At 44.8% G+C, this 22232-nt stretch overlaps 1 protein-coding gene across 1 annotated transcript in view; it reads left to right on the top strand.

The window, feature by feature from the left end:
- Positions 1-22232, top strand: part of LOC134579084 (dipeptidase 2-like) — a 140911-nt gene that overhangs the window by 47776 nt on the left and 70903 nt on the right. The window contains exons 3-4 of the mRNA XM_063438247.1: positions 9060-9189; positions 10771-10912. Coding sequence (XP_063294317.1) covers positions 9060-9189; positions 10771-10912 — 272 coding nt within the window. The remainder of the gene's footprint in view (positions 1-9059; positions 9190-10770; positions 10913-22232) is intronic.

The raw sequence follows: 22232 nt of genomic DNA, 5'->3' as shown, positions 1-22232 counted from the left end.
GCAATATATACATTTTAATGCCTGACAACGACATTTTGCTATTCTGTTATGCTACAATGCTGACATAATAGGCCTCTGCGTAGGCAATTGTAAGCTTTTCGCCTCCTTTGAACTGTCCCTGACGCATTTGTGCAACAAATAGTGATGGCTAGATGACTAGGTCAAAGAATCTCCAAAATGGCAAGTCTTGTGGGGTGTTCCCAGTATGCAGAGGCTAGTGCAAAAGGTGATGCAAGAAAGGACAACTGATGAGCCGGTATCAGGGTCAGGCTTATTGATGCAGTGAAGGTTAACCCGTTTCGTCCGATCACACAGAAGAGCTACTGTAGCTAAAATTGCTGAAAAACGTAATGCTGTCCATGATAGAAAGATGTCAGCACACACAGTGCATCACAGTTTACTGTGATGCATGCTGGAGACTGGTTAGAGGGCCCATGATGACCCCTGTCTACCGCCGAAAGTGTCTTCAATGGGGACGTGAGATCTGAACTGGTCCATGGTGCAATAGAACAAGGTTGTCTTGTCTGATAAATCATGTTTCCTTTTAGATCCTGTGGATGGCTGGGTGTGTGTGTTGTTTACCTGGGGCTAGAGCAGTTCAAAAAAAATCAGAACTGCCATGTCTCAAAGGCAGTTAGCAGGCCCAGAACAGGAAAGTAACCAGGTTCAAATCCCCTGTTTGGCATGTGTGGGGTGGCCATGTCTGGATAGCATAGGGTTTACCCTGATATAACCCCTTCTTCAAGATTGCCCTCCAGGAGTGAACAGGCTCTTTAGAGTTACAGTAAATCTAATTTTCGGTTTCACTATATCAAGATATTCCTTGTAATCAAAGTCCCCAGGGTGGAGTCCCTTTTGAGCATGGAGCTCCATAGTACCAGCTTCTGGTACAGCTGGAGAGCAGTCAAGGTCTTCGATGATCCGGGAGCGGGTGGTAAGTACTTCTAGTACCTCAGCAGTAGTGGAGTTTGTGGCTAGCAATGCTTTTTCAAACATTTGTAAATCCTTTTTTTCGGACTATAGTATCATAGGCATATAGTAGCATAGGTACTTTCCGAAGGTAGGTCTTCTTTGGGCTAGCAGGAAGTAGTGATGGTATTGGTAGAAGTATCTTCAGCAGAGGGTGCAGATATCCCTGGTGCAGGAGTTGGAGATTTTCTCAAGGAGGCCAAGCATGGACAGGCATGACGGCAGCTTTATAATCTTACAGGTTGGTAAGCAGAGCTCATAGGATTTAGAATGGTTGTAGCCAGTCGGAGAGCTGGAGGTGGAGGCATAGGTGGATGAATGAGGGCAATGAGAGATGAAGTGTCCCTTTGCTCCACAGTAGAAACAGAGGCCAAGGCTTCTCCTCTGGTCTCTTTCTTCATGCGTCACTTTGATTTGGACGAATCCTATTTACATAGGTTCCTTAGAGTCAAGAGGAATATTGGTTACCTCTGGAGTCTTCCTAGGAACTGGACCGTAAGACGGCAACATGGAGGTGTAGTGCTGGTATTCTGTCTCCCTGTTTCTAGTAATCTGGGATCCTCAGGTACGTGGAGCAGCTTTGGCACATTGGTCTTACTAGAGGTCTTGCACGGTGATTCCATAGCAATCATAAAGGATTCCCAACTGTCAGGAACAGAACTCTTAGTCTGCAACATCTGGTGTGCCCATGTTTTGATCCATTCAGACAGCAGGTTGATAGCCGCTCGGACCATTACGAAGTTGGTAGCATAAGTCAGAGGCTTCAAGGCAAATAACAATTTGCAGTCCACCTTAAAGTACTGGAAGGATGTACAACTAACGTTGAATCTCTCTGGCATAACAACATAAGGCTCAGAATAAGCAGGTTCCGTGGCTGGGCGTACTGTGCCTTTAAGAAATTGAACCTCTCGCGGCAGCTCCGAAACAGTCTGGGCCAAGCTTGACACTTGCTGGGAAAGCAATTTGCACATCTTCCTACTCTATGATGATCAAGTCTTTTGTCAGGGTCTTACCTGAGGGGGAAGTCTGCAGTGCAAATATGGTCCTCACCCTTGCAGATAGACACAGTCCAAGGTGACCAGGTAAGAAGCCACCTGGACTGTGAATCTGTGCACGGGGGCTGTGCAGGAAAGGTGTTCCAAAGCAGTACCGACAAGGTCACAAACAGCAGGATAGTCGAGGGATAGCCGAAGTCAAAGGATGCCAGAGATCAGGACTAAACTAAATGTAGCTGAAGTGAGAAGCCGGGGTCAATATGGAATACAAGTTCAGGAGACTAGAAAACAGGAACTGAACACATTCAAAGACTTGATCATGTTCTCAAGGAGGGGCAGTTTATATACCCAGCAGATGAATGGTCAGTCTCAGGTGAAGCACAGCAATGACCGTAGAATAAGTCCAGCCCCCAGTGCTGCAGACATAGCCAGGAATAATAGGGCTAGAGCATCTCAAAAGCATCAGAACTGCTGTGTCTCAAAGGCAGGTAGCAGGCCCAGGAAAGCAAAGTACCTAGGTTTAAATCCCCTGTGTGGCACTTGTGGGGTGACCATGCATGGATGGCAACTTGCCCCGTTACAGTCTATAATAAATGCGGCAACAAGGCTCATCTTTCTGTCCGCCCGCACCTCCCATGCCTCCTCCATTTGTCAGTCCCTCCATTGGCTCCCTGTAAGATATAGGGCTCAATTTAAGATCCTGACACTTGCTTACAAATCTGAACACAATGCTGCTCCCACCTACTTATCCTCACTAATACACAAATATGTCCTGTCTGGGCCCCTACGCTTTGCTGGAGACCTACACCGAACGCCATTAGACTCCTGGCACCCTGATTCCTCTCCTGAAACAGTCATCAAAACAAAACACTAACCCCACCGTAAATACTATCCTAGCAACCTACTTTTCTACCCTACCCTTACCTTTTGTGTCACTATACCCCACTCCCTCTAGCATGTAAACTCATTGATCAGGGACCTCAATTCCCGCTGTTCCTGTGCGTCAAACTTGTCTGGTTACAAATACATGTCTGTTAGTGCACCAGGGCCGGCGCTACCTGTTAGGCGGACTAGACAGACGCCTAGGGCGCCCCTTGGGAAGGGGTGCCGCCAGGAGCGCCGGCCCCCCTGATGCTGCAGCCGCCCGAGCGCTCTATAGAGAGCCTCAGGCGGCTGCAGCTCTGCCCGGGCTGGTGCGTCCATAAGGGCGCACCTCCCGTCCGCGCACAAAGAGGAGAGGGGCTGACAGGAGGGTAGCGCTCAGCGCTCCCTCCTGTCACTTCCTCACTGTAGCGTGGCCGAGCACTGTATGGTCCACGGGTACAGGGAGCATCTGTCTCCTGTACCCGGCCGGACTAACAGGAAGTGAACACTGAGTGTTCACTTCCTTTTAGTCCGGCCGGGTACAGGAAACAAAAGCTCCCTGTACCCGCGGACCATACAGAGTTCGGCTACGCTACATCATAGATAGGGGAGGGGGGGGGGGAAAGAAACAGGGAGGGAGGGAGGGAGGGGAGAAAGAAACAGGGGGGGGAGAAAGAAACAGGGGGGGGAGAAAGAAACAGGGGGGGGAGAAAGAAACAGGGAGGGCGGGGGGGAAAGAAACAGGGAGCGGGGAGAAAGAAACAGGGAGGGCGGGGGGGGAAAGAAAGAAACAGGGAGGGGGGAGAAAGAAACAGGGAGGGAGGGGGGAAAGAAACAGGGAGGGAGGGAGGGAGGGAGGGGAAAGAAAGAAACAGGGAGGGAGGAGGGAAGAAAGAAACTGACAGGGGGAGGGGGGGGAAAGAAACTAACAGGGAGAGGGGGAAGAAACTAACAGGGAGGGGGGGAAGAAACTAACAGGTGGGAGAAACTAACAGGGAGGGGGGTAAGAAACTGACAGGGAGGGGAGGAGAAAGAAACTGACAGGGGGAGAGAAAGAAACTGACAGGGAGGGGGGAGAAAGAAACTGACAGGGGGGGGAGAAAGAAACTGACAGGGAGGGGGGGGAGAAAGAAACTGACAGGGAGGGGGGGGAGAAAGAAACTGACAGGGAGGGGGGGGAGAAAGAAACTGACAGGGAGGGGGGGGAGAAAGAAACTGACAGGGAGGGGAGGGGAAAGAAACTGACAGGGAGGGGAGGGGAAAGAAACTGACAGGGAGGGGAGGGGAAAGAAACTGACAGGGAGGGGAGGGGAAAGAAACTGACAGGGAGGGGAGGGGAAAGAAACTGACAGGGAGGGGAGGGGAAAGAAACTGACAGGGAGGGGAGGGGAAAGAAACTGACAGGGAGGGGAAAGAAACTGACAGGGAGGGGGGAAGACGTTGACAGGGAGGGGAATTGACGGGGGAGTGACGGGGAGGGAGGGGGGAGTGACAGGGGAGGGAGGGGGAATGAGAGTAACAAGGGAGGGGGGAGAAGAGAGTGACAAGGGAGGGGGGAGAGATTGACATTCATCACACACACACACAATCACACACAATGCACCCCTTACACACAAAGACAATGCACCCCTTGCACACAGAAAAACACACAATGCATTACACACACAATGCATTACACACACACGCAATGCAACCCTTACACACAATGCATCCCTTACACACACAGAAACACACAATGCATTCCTTACACACACTCAATGCACCCCTTACACACACTCAAAGCACCCCTTACAGATTAACACACTTCATCCCTTACATACACAGAAACACACCTTGCAGCCCTTACACATACAAACACAAATTCACACAATGCATTCCTTACACACAAATCAGGACATCCCCTACACACTCCCTGGGACCAGTGGTGTATCCTGGTTTTGTGCTGCCCTAGGCAGGACAAAACTCAAGCGCCCCCCTCCCGCCCGCGCCACCCCCATCCAACCCTTCCCCCGCCCGCACCACCCCCACCCTTCCCCCGCCCCGCCTTCTAAATACACACACACACACACACACACATTCACTTACAGATACGCATAAACTAGCTAACAGAAACACACACTCGCTAACAGAAACACATACACACTTACAGACACACTAACAGACACACACTCACTAGCAGATACACACACTCACACTAACAGACACACTCACACTAACAGACATACACACTAACAGACATACATACACACACACACACTAACAGACATACACACCCACACTAACAGACATACACAGATACACTAACAGACATTCACACACACACACTAACAGACATACACACACACACTAACAGACATTCACACACACACTAACAGACATTCACACACACACTAACAGACATACACACACACTAACAGACATACACACACACTAACAGACATACACACACACTAACAGACATACACACACACACTAACAGACATACACACACACACTAACAGACATACACACACACACACACACACACTAACAGACATAAACACACACACACACACTAACAGACATACACACACACACACACACACTAACAGACATACACACACACTAACAGACATACACACACACACTAACAGACATACACACACACACTAACAGACATACACACATACTCACTCACTCACATATTTAACAATTTTTTTTTTTTAATTTACCCCCCCCCCCGCCTCCTTACCTTTGGGAATGCTGGGGGGTCCTATTTCTCCCTGGTGGTCCAGTGGCTGCTGGGCGGCATTGGTGGGCGGCCGGTGAGGGAGCACTTCCTCTGACCTGTCTGCTCAGCTCCCTCGCGCGCGCCGCACAGTGAGGCTGGGAGGCGGAGCCGGAATATGACGTCATATTCCGGCTCCCAGCCTCACTGTGCGGCGCGCGAGGGAGCTGAGCAGACAGCTCAGAGGAAGTGCTCCCTCGCCGGCCGCCCGCCTGCCAGCGCCGCCCAGCAGATCGCCCGCCCAGACGGCAAGTCAGTTAGCCGCAAGGCTAACAAGGCATTTGCCCTGGGCATTTGGGGGCGGCGTTTTTTGCCGCCCCCTGGAAAATGCCGCCCAAGGCAAATGCCTTGTTTGCCTCGCGGCTAATACGCCCCTGCCTGGGACCCAGACCTTGAGCTGTGTAAAGGGCCCCCAAAAAATGGAGCTGCTTCCCGTTCTCCCAGAACATTGGTTTTTGTGACCACAGTTACAAACAGCCTCCATAGATCCTGTTCTACACCAGACCAGTGGAGCCAGACTGCAGCTAGAGCCCATCATCATCCTCATCTGGTTGTAAGTAGGCAATCTAGTATATTATTTGTGGCACTAATCTCTAATTTACCTCACATTAAAGAAATACTATAGTCCCCAGAACCACTGCAGCTTAATGTAGTGGTTCTGGTGTCTATAGCCTGTCCCTGCAGGCCTTTTAATGTAAACACGGCGGCACTGCAGCACTAGCGTTAGTTAACCTGGCTGGTCATATGGGTGGGGAATTGTGATGTCACGGGGGGGGGGAGTGGGGTGGCAAACTTTACTTTTGCCTAGGGCGGCAAAAATCCTTGCACCGGCCCTGTAGTGCACCCATTGTACAGCGCTATGGAACTTCTTGCCACTTTGTAAATAATAATTATAATGTAAGCTTTATAACATCAATCTTAGCCAAATGTTTAGGTCATATTTTATTTTTTTGTTAATTTATAAAAATAACAACAATTTGTATTCAGCTACATGTCACAGTACAGCAGTACCCTGTAAAAAGGCATGTAGTGTATTTGGACCAAATGTGAAATAAGTTAACTTTGCTTTTTAAATATCTAATTTTGACAGATTAGTTTCCTGAGCCCATGTCATCTTTAGAACAAAATAGCAAACTCCATCTGCAAATTATCCCCCAACCGTACATTTGTAAATGTAGACAACCTGGACTATATCCCTTTAAATTTTTTGTTTTTTATGACATGGCCATGTCACCACCAATTACTGCCCTTTAGCCATATTTCATGATTTTTAACACACACATACACATTAAATATTTGTGATAAATATCTTAGTCCTGATATTTCCTTCTAGTATAAAGACCCCAAATTTGTATTCTGTTGCATTCTACAAGTAAAATCTTCCATCATAACATACCATTTGCAAAATAGGATATTTATCATGGAACATGTTTAGTCTTTTAACCGGTTCATCACGAATTTCTGTCAAACTTAACTGTAAAATGGTTTCAATATTTGTCACACACATTGCATTTAATTGAATGTCACAGCCCTGTTATGTCCTACAATTGTAAAGACCGCAGATTTATATACAGACGTATTGATACCACACATAGAAAAACTTGCATCTAAACTTTATCCAAAACTAGGTGCCCTGTACAGAAACAAATCCTGCTTAAGTCCTACAGTAAAGGAAAAGATTGCAGATACAGCAGATGCTGATACCAATCATTGATTATGGGGATGTAGTATATGCACCTGCACCGCAAACCCACCTTAATAAACTTAATACATTGTATAACTCGTTCTGCCGATTTGTGCTACAATGTCATAACAGGACCCACCATTGTGACATGCTAAAAGAACTAGCTGGCTGTGGCTGGAATTCAGGCGCACCCATCATCTTTCCAGCCTTGTGTTTAAGAGCTTTTCTGGGAAACTCCCACCCTACCTGAACGCAATGCTTTCCCCGGCTGTTCCCACCTCCTATAACATCCGATCCGGTACAAGCACTTTATTTAGTCTACCTCAATACAAAAGAAAGCAGCCCGATTCTCCTTTTCCTACAGAGCACCGCAATTATGGAACGACCTCCCGCACACTTTCGAATCTTCCCCAAGCCTAAAGTCCTTTAAGAGATCCCTCTCTACATACCTCCAAACAGAATGCACCTGTCATGGTTGATTATATATTTCCTATCTGTTCTATGTTAAATTTTGTATATATTGTGTATTGATATTGTTTTTTGTATTTTATTGTGCCCTATTGTGTCAATGCAGAGTTTTGTGGACCCAGGACATACTTGAAAATGAGAGAAATCTCAATGTATCTTTCCTGGTAAAATATTTTATAAATAAAATATATAAATTATAGACCTAAATGCATTTGCTGGGCTCATCTAATTTAGAACAGAATAGCAGGCCCGAATACAAGTTACACCTATTTGCAATAGTACACCATGCTATTTCACAAGGGATATTTTGAGCATTTTTGTGACCCTGTTTTCTGACAGATTTTGTGGTAGGTTCACACTTTGATACTGCAGGAAAAAGACATACACTTGTATATAATCTGTGTGTGACGGAGCTCCTTGTACCATGGTTGGATACCTCCTCCCAAACTTGTTTAATAGAAACCACAGGGGAAAACCTGGCATGATTCTACCCCAGTCGCCACCGCTTGACTAGGATCTTTGTGGAGCTTTTCCACCTGGGATCAGTATACAGTGATAAAGCTGTATAGCAGTCTCAACCAAACACTAGCCAAGACTTAGTGAAAGGTGAAGTAGAAATGACTTTATTGAACTACAGCACATATATATATATATGAGTAGTCATATATATAGAATACAAGTCACTCTCCAAACAAAAAAATACAAGCCACTCTCCAGACAGAATGTCTAGGACAGAATTAAGTTAAGACTCCATAATTGAATTACCTGCTTGACACCAAAACGCATTGCACAAAAGCTATTATACAAAAACATAAACTAATTACCTTCCCACCTGTTTTACCTTTGTACAATAAGTCAACAATGACATAGTAAAAATAACTTAGTTCAGCGGACAAGAAGGGCCTCTTGAGCAACGGGACAGCGCTCTTCTAAGAAAACAACAAGGAAAATAACAAACAAATAACAAACAACTACATTACACACCCTGTACCTATAATGGGACAGGGTGACTAAAACATAGGCGTAATCTGGGGACCTACATAAAGTGTCCATCTTCAGCCCCCAGTGATGGTAACTACCGTCACACTGTGTATAAAATCACATTCGATTTTTTTTTATATATATATATATAATAATAATAAGATCTACAATAAAAAAGAGAACTTTATAAATTAACTAAAATAATTCATACATTTAATAAATTAATCTGTAAAGTGGGTGGGGGAATTCTTTAAATATTTATGCAATGTTCATGCAAATAATTTTGGTTTAACAGCGATTTTGTTCAGTAACATAATATTGTTTATTTCAGTTCTGGTCGGCATATGTTTTATGCAGTGCTCAAGACAAAGATGCTGTTAGATTGGCTCTGGAACAAATTGATGTCATTAAGCGGATGTGTAAAGAGTATGATGAGCTGGAACTAGTGAGCTCGTCACAAGGTAAGAGTGAAAAACACATACCAAATCATTTATTAACTATGCAGCTTTTTTCCCCTTATTAAAGTAACAATCTTTAAAGTCAAAAGTAATAAGAGTCAATATTTTATTTTTTCTATAGACTGTTTCATATAACTTTAAAGGGAGTCTCCAGGAATCAAATTCACTTTACTGATCTCCCACACAAACTTTAATATATTCCGGAATGACAAAATGTTTTTATTTAATTAATAGAAACCAAACAGTTAGAATTCTAAGTCATTTCAGAGAATAGAAAATTAGACAATTCTTCTAGCATGCATGTGTGGTGGGTGCCTGGAGGGGGGATGCTAGAAGCATTGTCTCGTTTCCCATGTGTCTCCGAAATTTCTATTAATGTTAGTTGTTTAGTTTGCATTAAAAAAATTGACTTGCATGGCCCATGCATACAAAAATATAATATATATAAAAAAAAAATTGTCATACCAGAGATATTAAAGTTTCCGCGTGAGACTGGGAGAGTGAATTAAATTCCTGAAGACTCCCGTCCGTTCTAGGAGGGTTGGCAAGCTTGGGGTCACATGCTATTCTATATATGTATGGGCCCCAGTGCACTGCTTTATGCTGTTAAGACTGCCCTGTAACTTATACTGATCAGCCATAACATTAAAACCACCTGCATAATATCATATAGGGCACCCTCTCGCTGCCAAAACAGCTCTGATATGTGGAGGCGTGGACTTGCGAGGTAGGGTCTTCATGGATTGAATTTGTTGTTCCAGCACATCCCAAATATGCTCAGTTGGATTGTGATCTGGGGATTTGGATGTTAAGGCAACACCTTGAACTCCTAAATGGCAGATAATTGAAATGTGAGACTGCAGGGACATGATCTATACACCAAAACTGCTTAATTAAGCTAAAGTTGTTTTGGTGACTATATTGGATCTCCTTCCAACTATTCCCTCTTGATTTTATCTATAAATTATTCCAGACTCGAAGCCATAAAAACTATCGTCTTTATAAACATTAATTTACCTACTAATATAACCATATGGTGCAGGAAATTGTGGTTTAACCTTGATTTATATAAGGAAAAAATAATATGCTCACCACACTAATTGTATTTACTACATCTTTTTATGAACAACTAGGTTTATAGAAGACTTTAGAAATATTTATCAGAAACAAATGTTGAACAATAAATTATGAAAAATAAAGTGATTGAGAGTTAGCACAATACCTATAAACAAACAATAATCTTAGTATTGACCTATATCTACCCCTCTACCACTTTATGAAATATATATTTCCTGATTTACTGCCAACAATCGTTATAATACAGAGTAGTAAAAAATAATGAATTAGTTTGTCAACAGCAGCAAGGATGTTTTTTACCTACTCCAGCTCAGAAAGAAAATCACATGAACAAATTATGGATATTAGCTATTCTCTATTATGGGTGCATTTTGATGTTTACTATATCGAAAATATATTTAAATAACTCTTTGAATGAACAAACTATAAACAACAACCAGTGTTCAATGTTTAGGAAGCATTTCTAAGGACAATCACTTTGACAAATGTTTCCACTTTTTTCTACAGGTATTTCTAACTCCACAAAGATTGCCTGCCTGATTGGATTGGAAGGAGGGCATGTCATAGACAATAGTTTGGGCACCCTGAGGATGTTTTATGACTTGGGAGTCAGGTATATGACTCTAACCCATACCTGCAACACTCCATGGTAATTTAAGACGGTTTACTAGAAGTGGCATGTAGCACAGAGGTTAAATGTCGTAACAATTTTTGAACAGTTACACTTCATTAACAATAAATTACAATTACTGTAAATTGTAATTTATTGTTACTGAATAATGGGCAGAAATACTGCAACCGGTTTGTTTTCTATGCACCATTTTAAAACGTTCTACTAACATTTTTGCTTTTAAAAGAAATAAATAAAATTAGCATGAATTCCCACTAAAGCAGAACGTTGTTGTTACCATTTGTATCATGGCTTTCTCCATGTTCCTCACATATATAAAAAATAAGTGGTCATGTCCCTGATACCACCCTTATAACCAAAGGAAACCCATCCAAATATTCCCTCTATGCCCTCACCTCAACCATGAGGCACATTTGTTTTTAGTTTGTGGGCTCTATTGGTGGATAACAAACCTGGCACTGTAGCTGTTTGTCAGCTACTCTGACTGACTTTATCAAACTATAATGCTAAGCCAGTCTTTTGTCTAAGTCATGATTCCATGGTCCCTATAGGTCAAATATCTACAGCTAGCCATCACTTTGTTAGTTGAATTGGAATCCCTTCCCCAGGTATAGGTTCAGGGGAGGACTTCATGTCTCATATATTGGCAACCTGCTCAAGGTTTAGTACTAGAGATTGCACATACCTTCTGGTTTTGATTGTGGTCATTCCCCATTCATTTTCTTAAAACTTTACCATGAAATATGTAAAATAAATGTGGAATAAAATATTTTAGCAGTTAGTAAAGTTTAACCGCACAATCCATGCCCATAAATGTTCATCTTCTATCTGGGAAATAAGCATTCATAAAAAAATGTATATATATGTTTATATTTACATGGAATGTATATATATATATATATATATAGAAAATCCAAGTAGATGGCTGCACTCACGGTTTTGTAAAAGTCCAAAGTTTATTGAAATAACATTAAAATATCTGCGATCAACGTTTCAGTCCTTCTTGGAGGACTTTCATTAGGATCATAAAAACAAATATCGTCCATACAGCATTTTTATACAAGACATAATTAGTTAGATTAAATAAATTAGGTGAATTAGCTTACCCCAGGTGAACAATGCCGTCTGAATGGCGTCCCTGTTTCTCCAGTGCGCATGTGCAAGCATGCTCCGCCCAATATGGTGACGTCATAACATGTCGACGTGGCCGTTCGTTACCATAGCGACGCAGGCATGCAATGCTTCGCTATGGAAATAAAGTAGAACGGGCATTTTAAACATCAGTGATTGTGAGGGGCACCGTGTTTAATATTATCAGTATGGCTGATGATAGTTTTAAACTATGTATACAATGAAGTGGAGAGGCAAAATAGTGATATCTTAATAATAAATTGTTAATAGTAGTCCTAAAGAGTAGTAGTCTGGCGAAATGCCACTATATTAATTAATATAAAGTGCAAAATCCAAGTGAAGTGCTCGAATCAAATCCCATTCGGAAACCAAATAAGATATTTGGTAAATACATGTTATAATGAAATGTTAGTCGTAAATATAAAGATAAAGTGAAAACTGTGATAAAAAAAAGTTCTAAAACAACACTCATAAAGGGACATGCAAGTGAATGAGTGCTAAATATATGTAACAAATACATTATACGCAGTGTATGAACCATACGATATACCATATATATCTCAGATTGATTATCAATGTCTATATCAATAAGTGTGGCTTTTTGTATAATATGTATATAGTTAGTCTTTCTTTAGCATTTAACTTTCGTGTCAGGCCTTCAGCGTGTACTCTGCCAACCACTGCCAGTGTACTTTGCCACTCATATCTGGTGTCTCTATAGCGTGCGTTTAAAAAGAAAAAAAGTTTTTCACTGTAAGCTAATAGCAGTCAGTGTCCTTAAAGCGGTTGTCAGGCCTTCAGCGTGTACTCTGCCAACCTCTGCAAGTGCACTTTGCCACTCATATCTAGTGTCTCTATAGCGTGCCTTTAAAAAGCAAAAAAGTTTTTCACTGTAAGCGAATAGCAGTCAGTGTCCTTAAAGCGGGTGTCAGGCCTTCAGCATGTGCTCTGCCAACCTCTGCAAGTGCACTTTGCCACTTATATCTGGTGTCACTATAGCGTGCCTTTAAAAAGAAAAAAGTTTTTCACTGAAAGCTAATAGCAGTCAGTGTCCTTAAAGCGGGTGTCAGGCCTTCAGCGTGTGCTCTGCCAACCTCTGCAAGTGCACTTTGCCACTCATATCTGGTGTCACTATAGCGTGCCTTTAAAAAGAAAAAAACGTTTTTCACTGTAAGCTAATAGCAGTCAGTGTCCTTAAAGCGGGTGTCAGGCCTTCAGCGTGTACTCTGCCAACCTCTGCAAGTGCACATTGCCACTCATATCTGGTGTCACAATAGCGTTGATTTAAAAACAAAAAATTTTTTTTTCACTGTTATAGATTGAATAGCAGTTAGTTGTCTTCAAGCGGGTGTGTCAGGCCTACAGCGTGTACTCTGCCAACCTCTGCCACTGCACAGTGCCACTCATATCTGGTCGCACAGTAGCTTGCACGCATAGTACCACTAATCCCCCCAAAAATGACAGGCAGATGCAGGCCACCCCGCAGGGGCCATCGTGGTCGTGGTGCTGTGATTCCCTTTTGCCCTAGAATAATGCCCAGTTTTCAGAGGCCACGTACCCTGAACTTGAAAAGTTCTGACGACATAGTTGACTGGCTAACACAGGACACCCAATCTTCTACAGCTTCCGCTCAGAACCTTGACGCACCATCCTCCTCCAGCTTAGCTTTGGGCACCTCACAAGATACCACTCACCCGCCTGCCGCCACCACCAACACTAGCACCACAGCCGCTTCACTTGGTATGTCAGAGGAGTTAGTTACACATCCGTTTGAAGAAATTAGTGATGCGCAACCATTATTGCCAGAGGATGTAGATAACAGGGATATATCTCAGGCAGGCAGCATTACACACATGGACGTACGGTGTGATGATGATGATGTTGTACCCTCTGCTGCTTCCTTTGCTGAGTTGTCAGATACAAGTGAAGCGGTTGATGATGACGATGCGTCCATGGATGTCACGTGGGTGCCCGCTCGGCAAGAAGAAGAACAGGGCGAAAGTTCAGATGGGGAGACAGAGAGGAGGAGGAGGATACGAGTTGGAAGCAGGGGGAGGTCATCGCAAGGAGCTAGTGGCACAGTAAGACAGCATGCATCGGCACCCGGGGTCAGCCCGACAGCACGCCAATCAACGCATGCTGTGTCCACCACCAGAATGCCGTCATTGCAGAGCTCAGCAGTGTGGCTTTTTTTTGTGTGTCTGCCTCTGACAACAGCGATGCCATTTGCAACCTGTGCCAAAAGAAACTGAGTCATGGGAAGTCCAACACCCACCTAGGTACAACTGCTTTGCGTAGGCACATGATCGCACATCACAAACGCCTATGGGATCAACACATGAGTACAAGCAGCACACAAACTCAAAGCCGCCATCCTCCTCCTGGTCCAGCATCTTCAGCCACGTCAACCACTGCTGTCCTCCTCACCCCCTCTCAACCATCCGCCACTCCGTCTCTCGCGTTGAGCAGTTCCCGCTCATCTGCCCACAGTCAGGTGTCTGTCAAGGACATGTTTGAGTGTAAGAAGCCAATGTCAGAAAGTCACCCCCTTGCCCAGTGTCTGACAGCTGGCTTGTCTGAACTATTAGCCCACCATCTTTTACCATACAAGCTGGTGGAGTCTAAGGCGTTCAAAAAATTTGTAGCTACTGGGACACCGCAGTGGAAGGTACCCGGACGAAATTTCTTTTCACAAAAGGCAATCCCCAACCTGCACTCGATTGTGCAAAAGGAAGTAATGGCATGTCTGGCACACAGTGTTGGGGCAAGGGTCCATCTGACCACTGATACCTGGTCTGCAAAGCATGGTCAGGGCAGGTATATCACCTACACTGCGCATTGGGTAAACCTGCTGACGGCTGCCAAGCATGGAATGCGTGACTCTGCAGAGGAGTTGGTGACACCGCCACGACTTGCAGGCAGGCCTGCTGCCACCTCCTCTACTCCTCCTACTCCATCCTCTTCCATAACCTCCTCGGCTGAGTCCTCTTCTGCTGCTGCGTCTTGCTCCACATCAACGGCACACCCCCAGCTCCCCAGGTACTATTCCACATCCCGGATACGGCAGTGTCACGCCGTCTTGGGTTTGACTTGCTTGAAAGCAGAGAGTCACACCGGACAAGCACTCCTGTCCGCCCTGAACGCACAGGTGTAAAAGTGGCTGACTCCGCAGACTTTTGAGGAGGTGACAAACCTAGTCAGTCGAACCAAAGGCACCATCAGCGACATCATACCATTTGTTTTCTTCCTGGAGCGTGCCCTGCAAAGAGTGCTGGATCAGGCCGTAGATCAGCGTGAAGAGGAAGAGTTGTGGTCACCATCACCACCAGAAACAGCCTTATCAGCATCGCTTGCTGGACCTGCGGCAACGCTGGAAGAGGATTGTGAGGAAGTGGAGTCAGAGGAGGAATGTGGCTTTGAGGAGGAGGAGGAAGACCAACCACAACAGGCATCCCAGGGTGCTCGTTGTCACCTATCTGGTACCCGTGGTGTTGTACATGGCTGGGGGGAAGAACATACCTTCATTGAGATCACTGAGTAGGAGGAAAGGGAAATGAGTAGCTCGGCATCCAACCTTGTGCAAATGGGGTCTTTCATGCTATCGATCGTGCCTGTTGAGGGACCCTCGTATAAAAAGGCTGAAGGAGAACGACCTGTACTGGGCGTCCACGCTACTAGACCCCCGGTATAAGCAGAAAGTGGTGGAAATGTTGCCAAATTACAACAAGTCGGAAAGGATGCAGCATTTGCAAAATAAATTAAAAAGTATGCTTTACACAGCTTATAAGGGTGATGTCACAGTACAACGGGAATCTAACAGGGGAAGAGGTGGAAGTCATCCTCCTCCTCCCACGACCACGCCGGCAAGGACAGGACGCTTTAAAGACGTGTTGTTGATGGAGGACATGCGGAGCTTTTTAAGTCCTACGCATCGCCACAGTCCTTTGGGATCCACCCTCAGAGAACGACTCGACCGACAGGTAGCAGACTACCTCGCCTTAACTGCAGATATCGACACTCTGAGGAGCGATGAACCCCTTGACTACTGGGTGTGCAGGCTTGACCTGTGGCCTGAGCTATCCCAATTTGCGATAGAACTTCTGGCCTGCCCCGCTTCAAGTGTCCTGTTAGAAAAGACCTTCAGTGCAGCAGGAGGTATTGTCACTGAGAAGAGAAGTCGCCTAGGTCAAAAAAGTCTTTTTTTAGATTACCTCACCTTTATGAAGATGAATGAGGGATGGATCCAGAAGGGACTGACAGTGGGCGATACATTCGACTAAAAAAGGCCTGATGACATGAGCTGCCTTGGGCTAAAAAGGGTCCACACGCTGCTGTATTTTAGCTCTGAATGCCGGTTGCCTTCGTGACTTATCCGCCACAAACTAGGGTTCAAGCCGCAATATTTTAGGGCACTTTCTGCCTGGGAAACAAACATAAATTTTTATGGCCGCTGCTACAGCAGCGGCTGCAACAATACCTAATTTTTCAGGCATGTGTACATGCCTAATTTTTCGGCCCTCTGGTGCTGCACTGTGGCTTCAAAAACCAAGCCAAAATAAAGGCACATAACAGGGATTAAACTGATAGGAATAGTACTACTTAACACACCACTCCTAATGGTGGCACATTAGATTGCACGTGCAGTGCCCCAAATTTGAAGTAGGAGGACCGACCAAGCATCTTTTTCCATCTCCCGGTTCCTAAAATCGATGGCATATACACATCCCCTGATAGGGCGCCAGCTCGTTATTCTCTTGGGCGCCAGCTCGTTATTCTCTTTTTCACTTCACTAGGGACTCTTTACTGCACTATGGGCACTTAGACCCACTCTTTGTCTTGCACACTGTTATTCCTAGCCAGCATCTGTGATGGGAAATCAGGCAGTCATCTAAACGTTTAGATTGAGCTTTAGCTTAGAACACCCTTGAAGGTGTTTAAGGAGATTAGGGCTAATTTAGAGGATTCTTCTTAGACCTCTCTGAGTCTTTACAGCCCTTCTACCTATCCAGCATTTCTGGAAACTAGCTAAGAGAAAGGGTGTCTGTGATACATTTAACTTTATATCACCTTATTGACACTTTATCACTCCGGTCTCCATACTCTCTGCCTATACCCATCTATTTAGAGGGAATTTCCTTGCCCCTGACAATATTATATAATAGGTAATAGTATTACCATTATTACACAATTAGGTCTCTGAGGACAGGTGTCAATCCATATCTGCCAAGTGACCCTATGTAGGGGGAACAGTCCCTATTCTGCTCTGTGTCAGTGTGTATCAGGGGCTCTGAGGACAGGTGTCAATCCATATCTGCCAAGTGACCCTATGTAGGGGGAACAGTCTCTATTCTCCTCTGTGTCAGTGTGTATCATGATCTCTGAGGACAGGTGTCAATCCATATCTGCCAAGTGACCCTATGTAGGGGGAACAGTCCCTATTCTGCTCTGTGTCAGTGTGTATCAGGGGCTCTGAGGACAGGTGTCAATCCATATCTGCCAAGTGACCCTATGTAGGGGGAACAGTCTCTATTCTCCTCTGTGTCAGTGTGTATCATGATCTCTGAGGACAGGTGTCAATCCATATCTGCCAAGTGACCCTATGTAGGGGGAACGGTCTCTATTCTGCGCTGTGTCAGTGTGTATCATGGTCTCTGGGGACAGGTGTCAATCCATATCTGCCAAGTGACCCTATGTAGGGGGAACAGTCTCTATTCTGCTCTGTGTCAGTGTGTATCAGGGTCTCTGAGGACAGGTGTCAATCTATATCTGCCAAGTGACCCTATGTAGGGGGAACAGTCTCTATTCTGCTATGTGTCAGTGTGTATCATGATTAATGAGGACAGGTGTCAATCCATATCTGCCAAGTGACCCTATGTAGGGGGAACAGTCTCTATTCTGCTCTGTGTCAGTGTGTATCATGGTCTCTGAGGACAGGTGTCAATCTTTATCTGCCAAGTGACCCTATGTAGGGGGAACAGTCTCTATTCTGCTCTGTGTCAGTGTGTATGATGGTCTCTGAGGACAGGTGTCAATCCATATCTGCCAAGTGACCCTATGTAGGGGGAACGGTCTCTATTCTGCGCTGTGTCAGTGTGTATCATGGTCTCTGGGGACAGGTGTCAATCCATATCTGCCAAGTGACCCTATGTAGGGGGAACAGTCTCTATTCTGCTCTGTGTCAGTGTGTATCAGGGTCTCTGAGGACAGGTGTCAATCTATATCTGCCAAGTGACCCTATGTAGGGGGAACAGTCTCTATTCTGCTATGTGTCAGTGTGTATCATGATTAATGAGGACAGGTGTCAATCCATATCTGCCAAGTGACCCTATGTAGGGGGAACAGTCTCTATTCTGCTCTGTGTCAGTGTGTATCATGGTCTCTGAGGACAGGTGTCAATCTTTATCTGCCAAGTGACCCTATGTAGGGGGAACAGTCTCTATTCTGCTCTGTGTCAGTGTGTATGATGGTCTCTGAGGACAGGTGTCAATCCATATCTGCCAAGTGACCCTATGTAGGGGGAACAGTCCCTATTCTGCTCTGTGTCAGTGTGTATCAGGGATCCTTAGGATAGGTGTCAATCCATACCTGCCAAGTGACCCTATGTAGGGTGAACAGTCCCTATTCTGCTCTGTGTCAGTGTGTATTAGGGGCTCTGAGGACAGGTCTCAAACCATATCTGCCAAGTGACCCTATGTAGGGGGAACAGTCTATATTCTGCTCTGTGTCAGTGTGTATCATGATCTCTGAGGACAGGTGTCAATCCATATCTGCCAAGTGACCCTATGTAGGATGTACAGTCTCTATTCTGCTCTGTGTCAGTGTGTATCATGGTCTCTGAGGACAGGTGTCAATCCATATCTGCCAAGTGACCCTATGTAGGGGGAACAGTCCCTATTCTGCTCTGTGTCAGTATGTATCAGGGATCCTTAGGATAGGTGTCAATCCATATCTGCCAAGTGACCCTATGTAGGGGGAACAGTCTATATTCTGCTCTGTGTCCGTGTGTATCATGATCTCTGAGGACAGGTGACAATCCATATCTGCCAAGTGACCCTATGTAGGATGTACAGTCTCTATTCTGCTCTGTGTCAGTGTGTATCAAGGTCTCTGAGGACAGGTGTCAATCCATATCTGCCAAGTGACCCTATGTAGGGGGAACAGTCCCTATTCTGCTCTGTGTCAGTGTGTATCAGGGATCCTTAGGATAGGTGTCAATCCATATCTGCCAAGTGACCCTATGTAGGGGGAACAGTTCCTATTCTGCTCTGTGTCAGTGTGTATCAGGGTCTCTGTGGACAGGTGTCAATCCATATGTCAAGGTGTCAATATGTCATATGTCAGGTGTCAATCATATCCATTGTGATTTAGGAATGTTAGGTGATTTATGCCCTTCATGGATTAAAATCAGACTCTGTGTAATTTTCCATGGGAGTTTTGCCATGGATCCCCCCCCCTCCCCCCATGCCACAGTCCAGGTATTAGTCCCCTTGAAACAACTTTTCCATCACTTTTGTGGCCAGAAAGAGTCCCTGTGGGTTTTAAAATTCGCCCGCCCATTGAAGTCAATGGTGGTTCACCCGGTTCACGAACGTTTGCGGAAGTTCGCGTCCGCCGTTCGCGAACCGAAAATTTTGTGTTCGCGACATCACTATTGAAGACATGGAGAACTTTCTGTACAGATATATTAAAATTTTATACCTGATACGTAGAAGAAGAACTGCTTCCAGATTGGCTCATAGACCCAGACCATGGCCTAGTGGCTGCTAAAAGGTCACTAATATGCAGATAACAAACAAGAAATAAAAATGACCACAGTGGGGATATATGAGCGCTACTGTTAGTATTTCCTGGCTGAAGCTGGACCAAGCACTTGGGTTCCACTGAGCCCATACCAAGGACACAACCTTACCTGCTTGATCTGAGACCACTAACCTGTATTATACTGTCCACTCTTTAAGGAAGACCCCAAGTCATCCTTGCTCATTCTAAGGGACCATCATCCAGTTTCCTAATCCAGACAGAGATTTGTGTTACTGCCTGTACCAAATCTCATTTACGCAAATTTGCCATTTACGCAAATTGATAAGACTTCTTTCTGAGACCATCTGAGGAAAACAGCACTCCCTCATACTAGAGGAATATCTTAGCAGCTACTGTATACATTATTTTGTCCATAACCCAACAAGTTATGCTACTGGATTCGTATTCTGGAGCTTCCACCGACCCTCTTGTCCATCTTGCTCTCTGGTCCAATCAGATGATTTTTATTTGTATTTTCTCCCTTTCTCTCTTTATCTCTCACTTCCTCACCCATATCACCCTGTCCTCTGCCACATCACCCTGGATACCCCACCTTCTCAACTACATGAATCAATTCTATTTTGATTATTTTCAGTCAAGTACTGTTGGAAGTTAATATATATGTATCTATAATTTAAGCCTGTTCATTGTTACCAAATTATACCTTGACTTCCATTTCTAGTATTAAATATTACAATCTCGACATCTTGAACACAACAGTTGAGCTGTCAATCATGGCAATGCAATGACATTATCACTATTCTGATACTTTTCAACAAAACTTTTCCCACCTTTAGTTAATTGAAAAATGGCAATATACCTTATGTTAAAAAGTCCATCTTAAGCAACCAAAATCCTTCTGAAGAAAATGAATTTACACACTAACTGAACCACCGGACATTTATCAAATTCAACATCAAAAATTACTTGATAACCCCAGAAAAACAATTGTAACTAAATAAACAAAACTCTGAAAATTATTAAACTTTGCACATAAGCAGAAGAAACCCCACAAACATCTACCCTGAGTTTATAATGTTTGCAAACATGTTTCCAAATGTATACTAATATTTCTTTAATCAATTGAAAATGACTTCACCAAACATGAAAGAACATAAAGAAACATAAAGAAATCGGTAACACACATGTATACAATACCTGAAACATCAGTACTGAATCATTGAACATACTAATCTGCAATTTTTTTGACATAGACATTGGCTGGGTGATCCAATCTGAAAATCGTTCTTTTACTTTTATAGGCTACCTTCGGCCCCTATCACACCATTTGTTCCATGTTTCTCAGCCCTACACACCACAAAAGTTACAAATCCCCTCGCCTTCGCAAATCTTGTCCCTCATACTAACCCATGGATTGCATGCACTCCCATCACTATCCCCACCCCCACTACACCTCCTTATTCTCATCCTTATATGTCCCCTTGTGTTGCATACACTCCCCTATCACTCAGCACATTTTCCCCCTGTCACAGTAGTATACCCCAACACGCAAGAATAGTCCAAAGAGAGACAAGATAACAAGATACATCTTACCGGGCCTTAGAATGGCCGGACTCGACGTGGACAGGAAAAGACAGAGTCAAGAACAAGCCGAGGTCAAGGGAACAGAGAGACAGCGTAAACAAGAACTAGCCAAGGACTGGTACACAGGAGTCAGGAAACCGGGAAACAAGACAAATCAGGGATAAAGAGAAAAACAGAGTCAGGTACAAAGTCAAGGTCAAGCACGAAAAAACCACTACTACACGAAGCAAGCCCTAAAGGGAACTGATTTAGAAACCACGATAGGGTAGGGAGCTAAGGGAAAGGTGAGTATAAATACCTAATAGTTTAATTTGATTGGCCCTTGTCATATCCACGCCCCCAAAACGTGAGTGTATGGGGAATGTGGAATGACATGGGCCAATGGGAGACCTTTTTTTATTTTTGGCTCCCACTTTCCCTTTAAAAGTGCGCCGACTATGCGCGACGCGCTCCCAGTGCCAAGCGAGTCACATGGCCGCTTCTCGCGGTCAGTGCACGCCTCCCCGTCGGACGAGCCGTGTGCGGCTCGTGCAGTTGCAGGACCGTGCAGGGCGGGGAAAGAGGACCTCACCCGGCCCCTGGAGAGGGTAAGTACCACTACAGTACCCCCCGAAGACACGCCCACCGGGCGGGAAGGACCCGGCCTGGCAGGAAAATGAGAATGGAAGGAGCGCAGAAGGCGAGGAGCGTGAACAGCGTCAGCGGAGATCCAACTGCGTTCCTCCGGCCCATATCCCTTCCAATGCACCAGGTACTAGAGCCGGAGAAAACGAGAGTCAAACACGGCAGCCACCTCAAATTCCTCATGACCCTCCACAGAAACAGGAGGATGAGGAGGAACATAACGGGTATAACGGTTACG

This window comes from Pelobates fuscus, chromosome 12 (genome assembly GCF_036172605.1).
Source record: "Pelobates fuscus isolate aPelFus1 chromosome 12, aPelFus1.pri, whole genome shotgun sequence".
Classification (NCBI taxonomy): domain Eukaryota; kingdom Metazoa; phylum Chordata; class Amphibia; order Anura; family Pelobatidae; genus Pelobates; species Pelobates fuscus.
The sequence above is the reverse complement of the archived record's forward strand: the minus strand, read 5'-3'. Positions and strand labels throughout refer to the sequence as shown.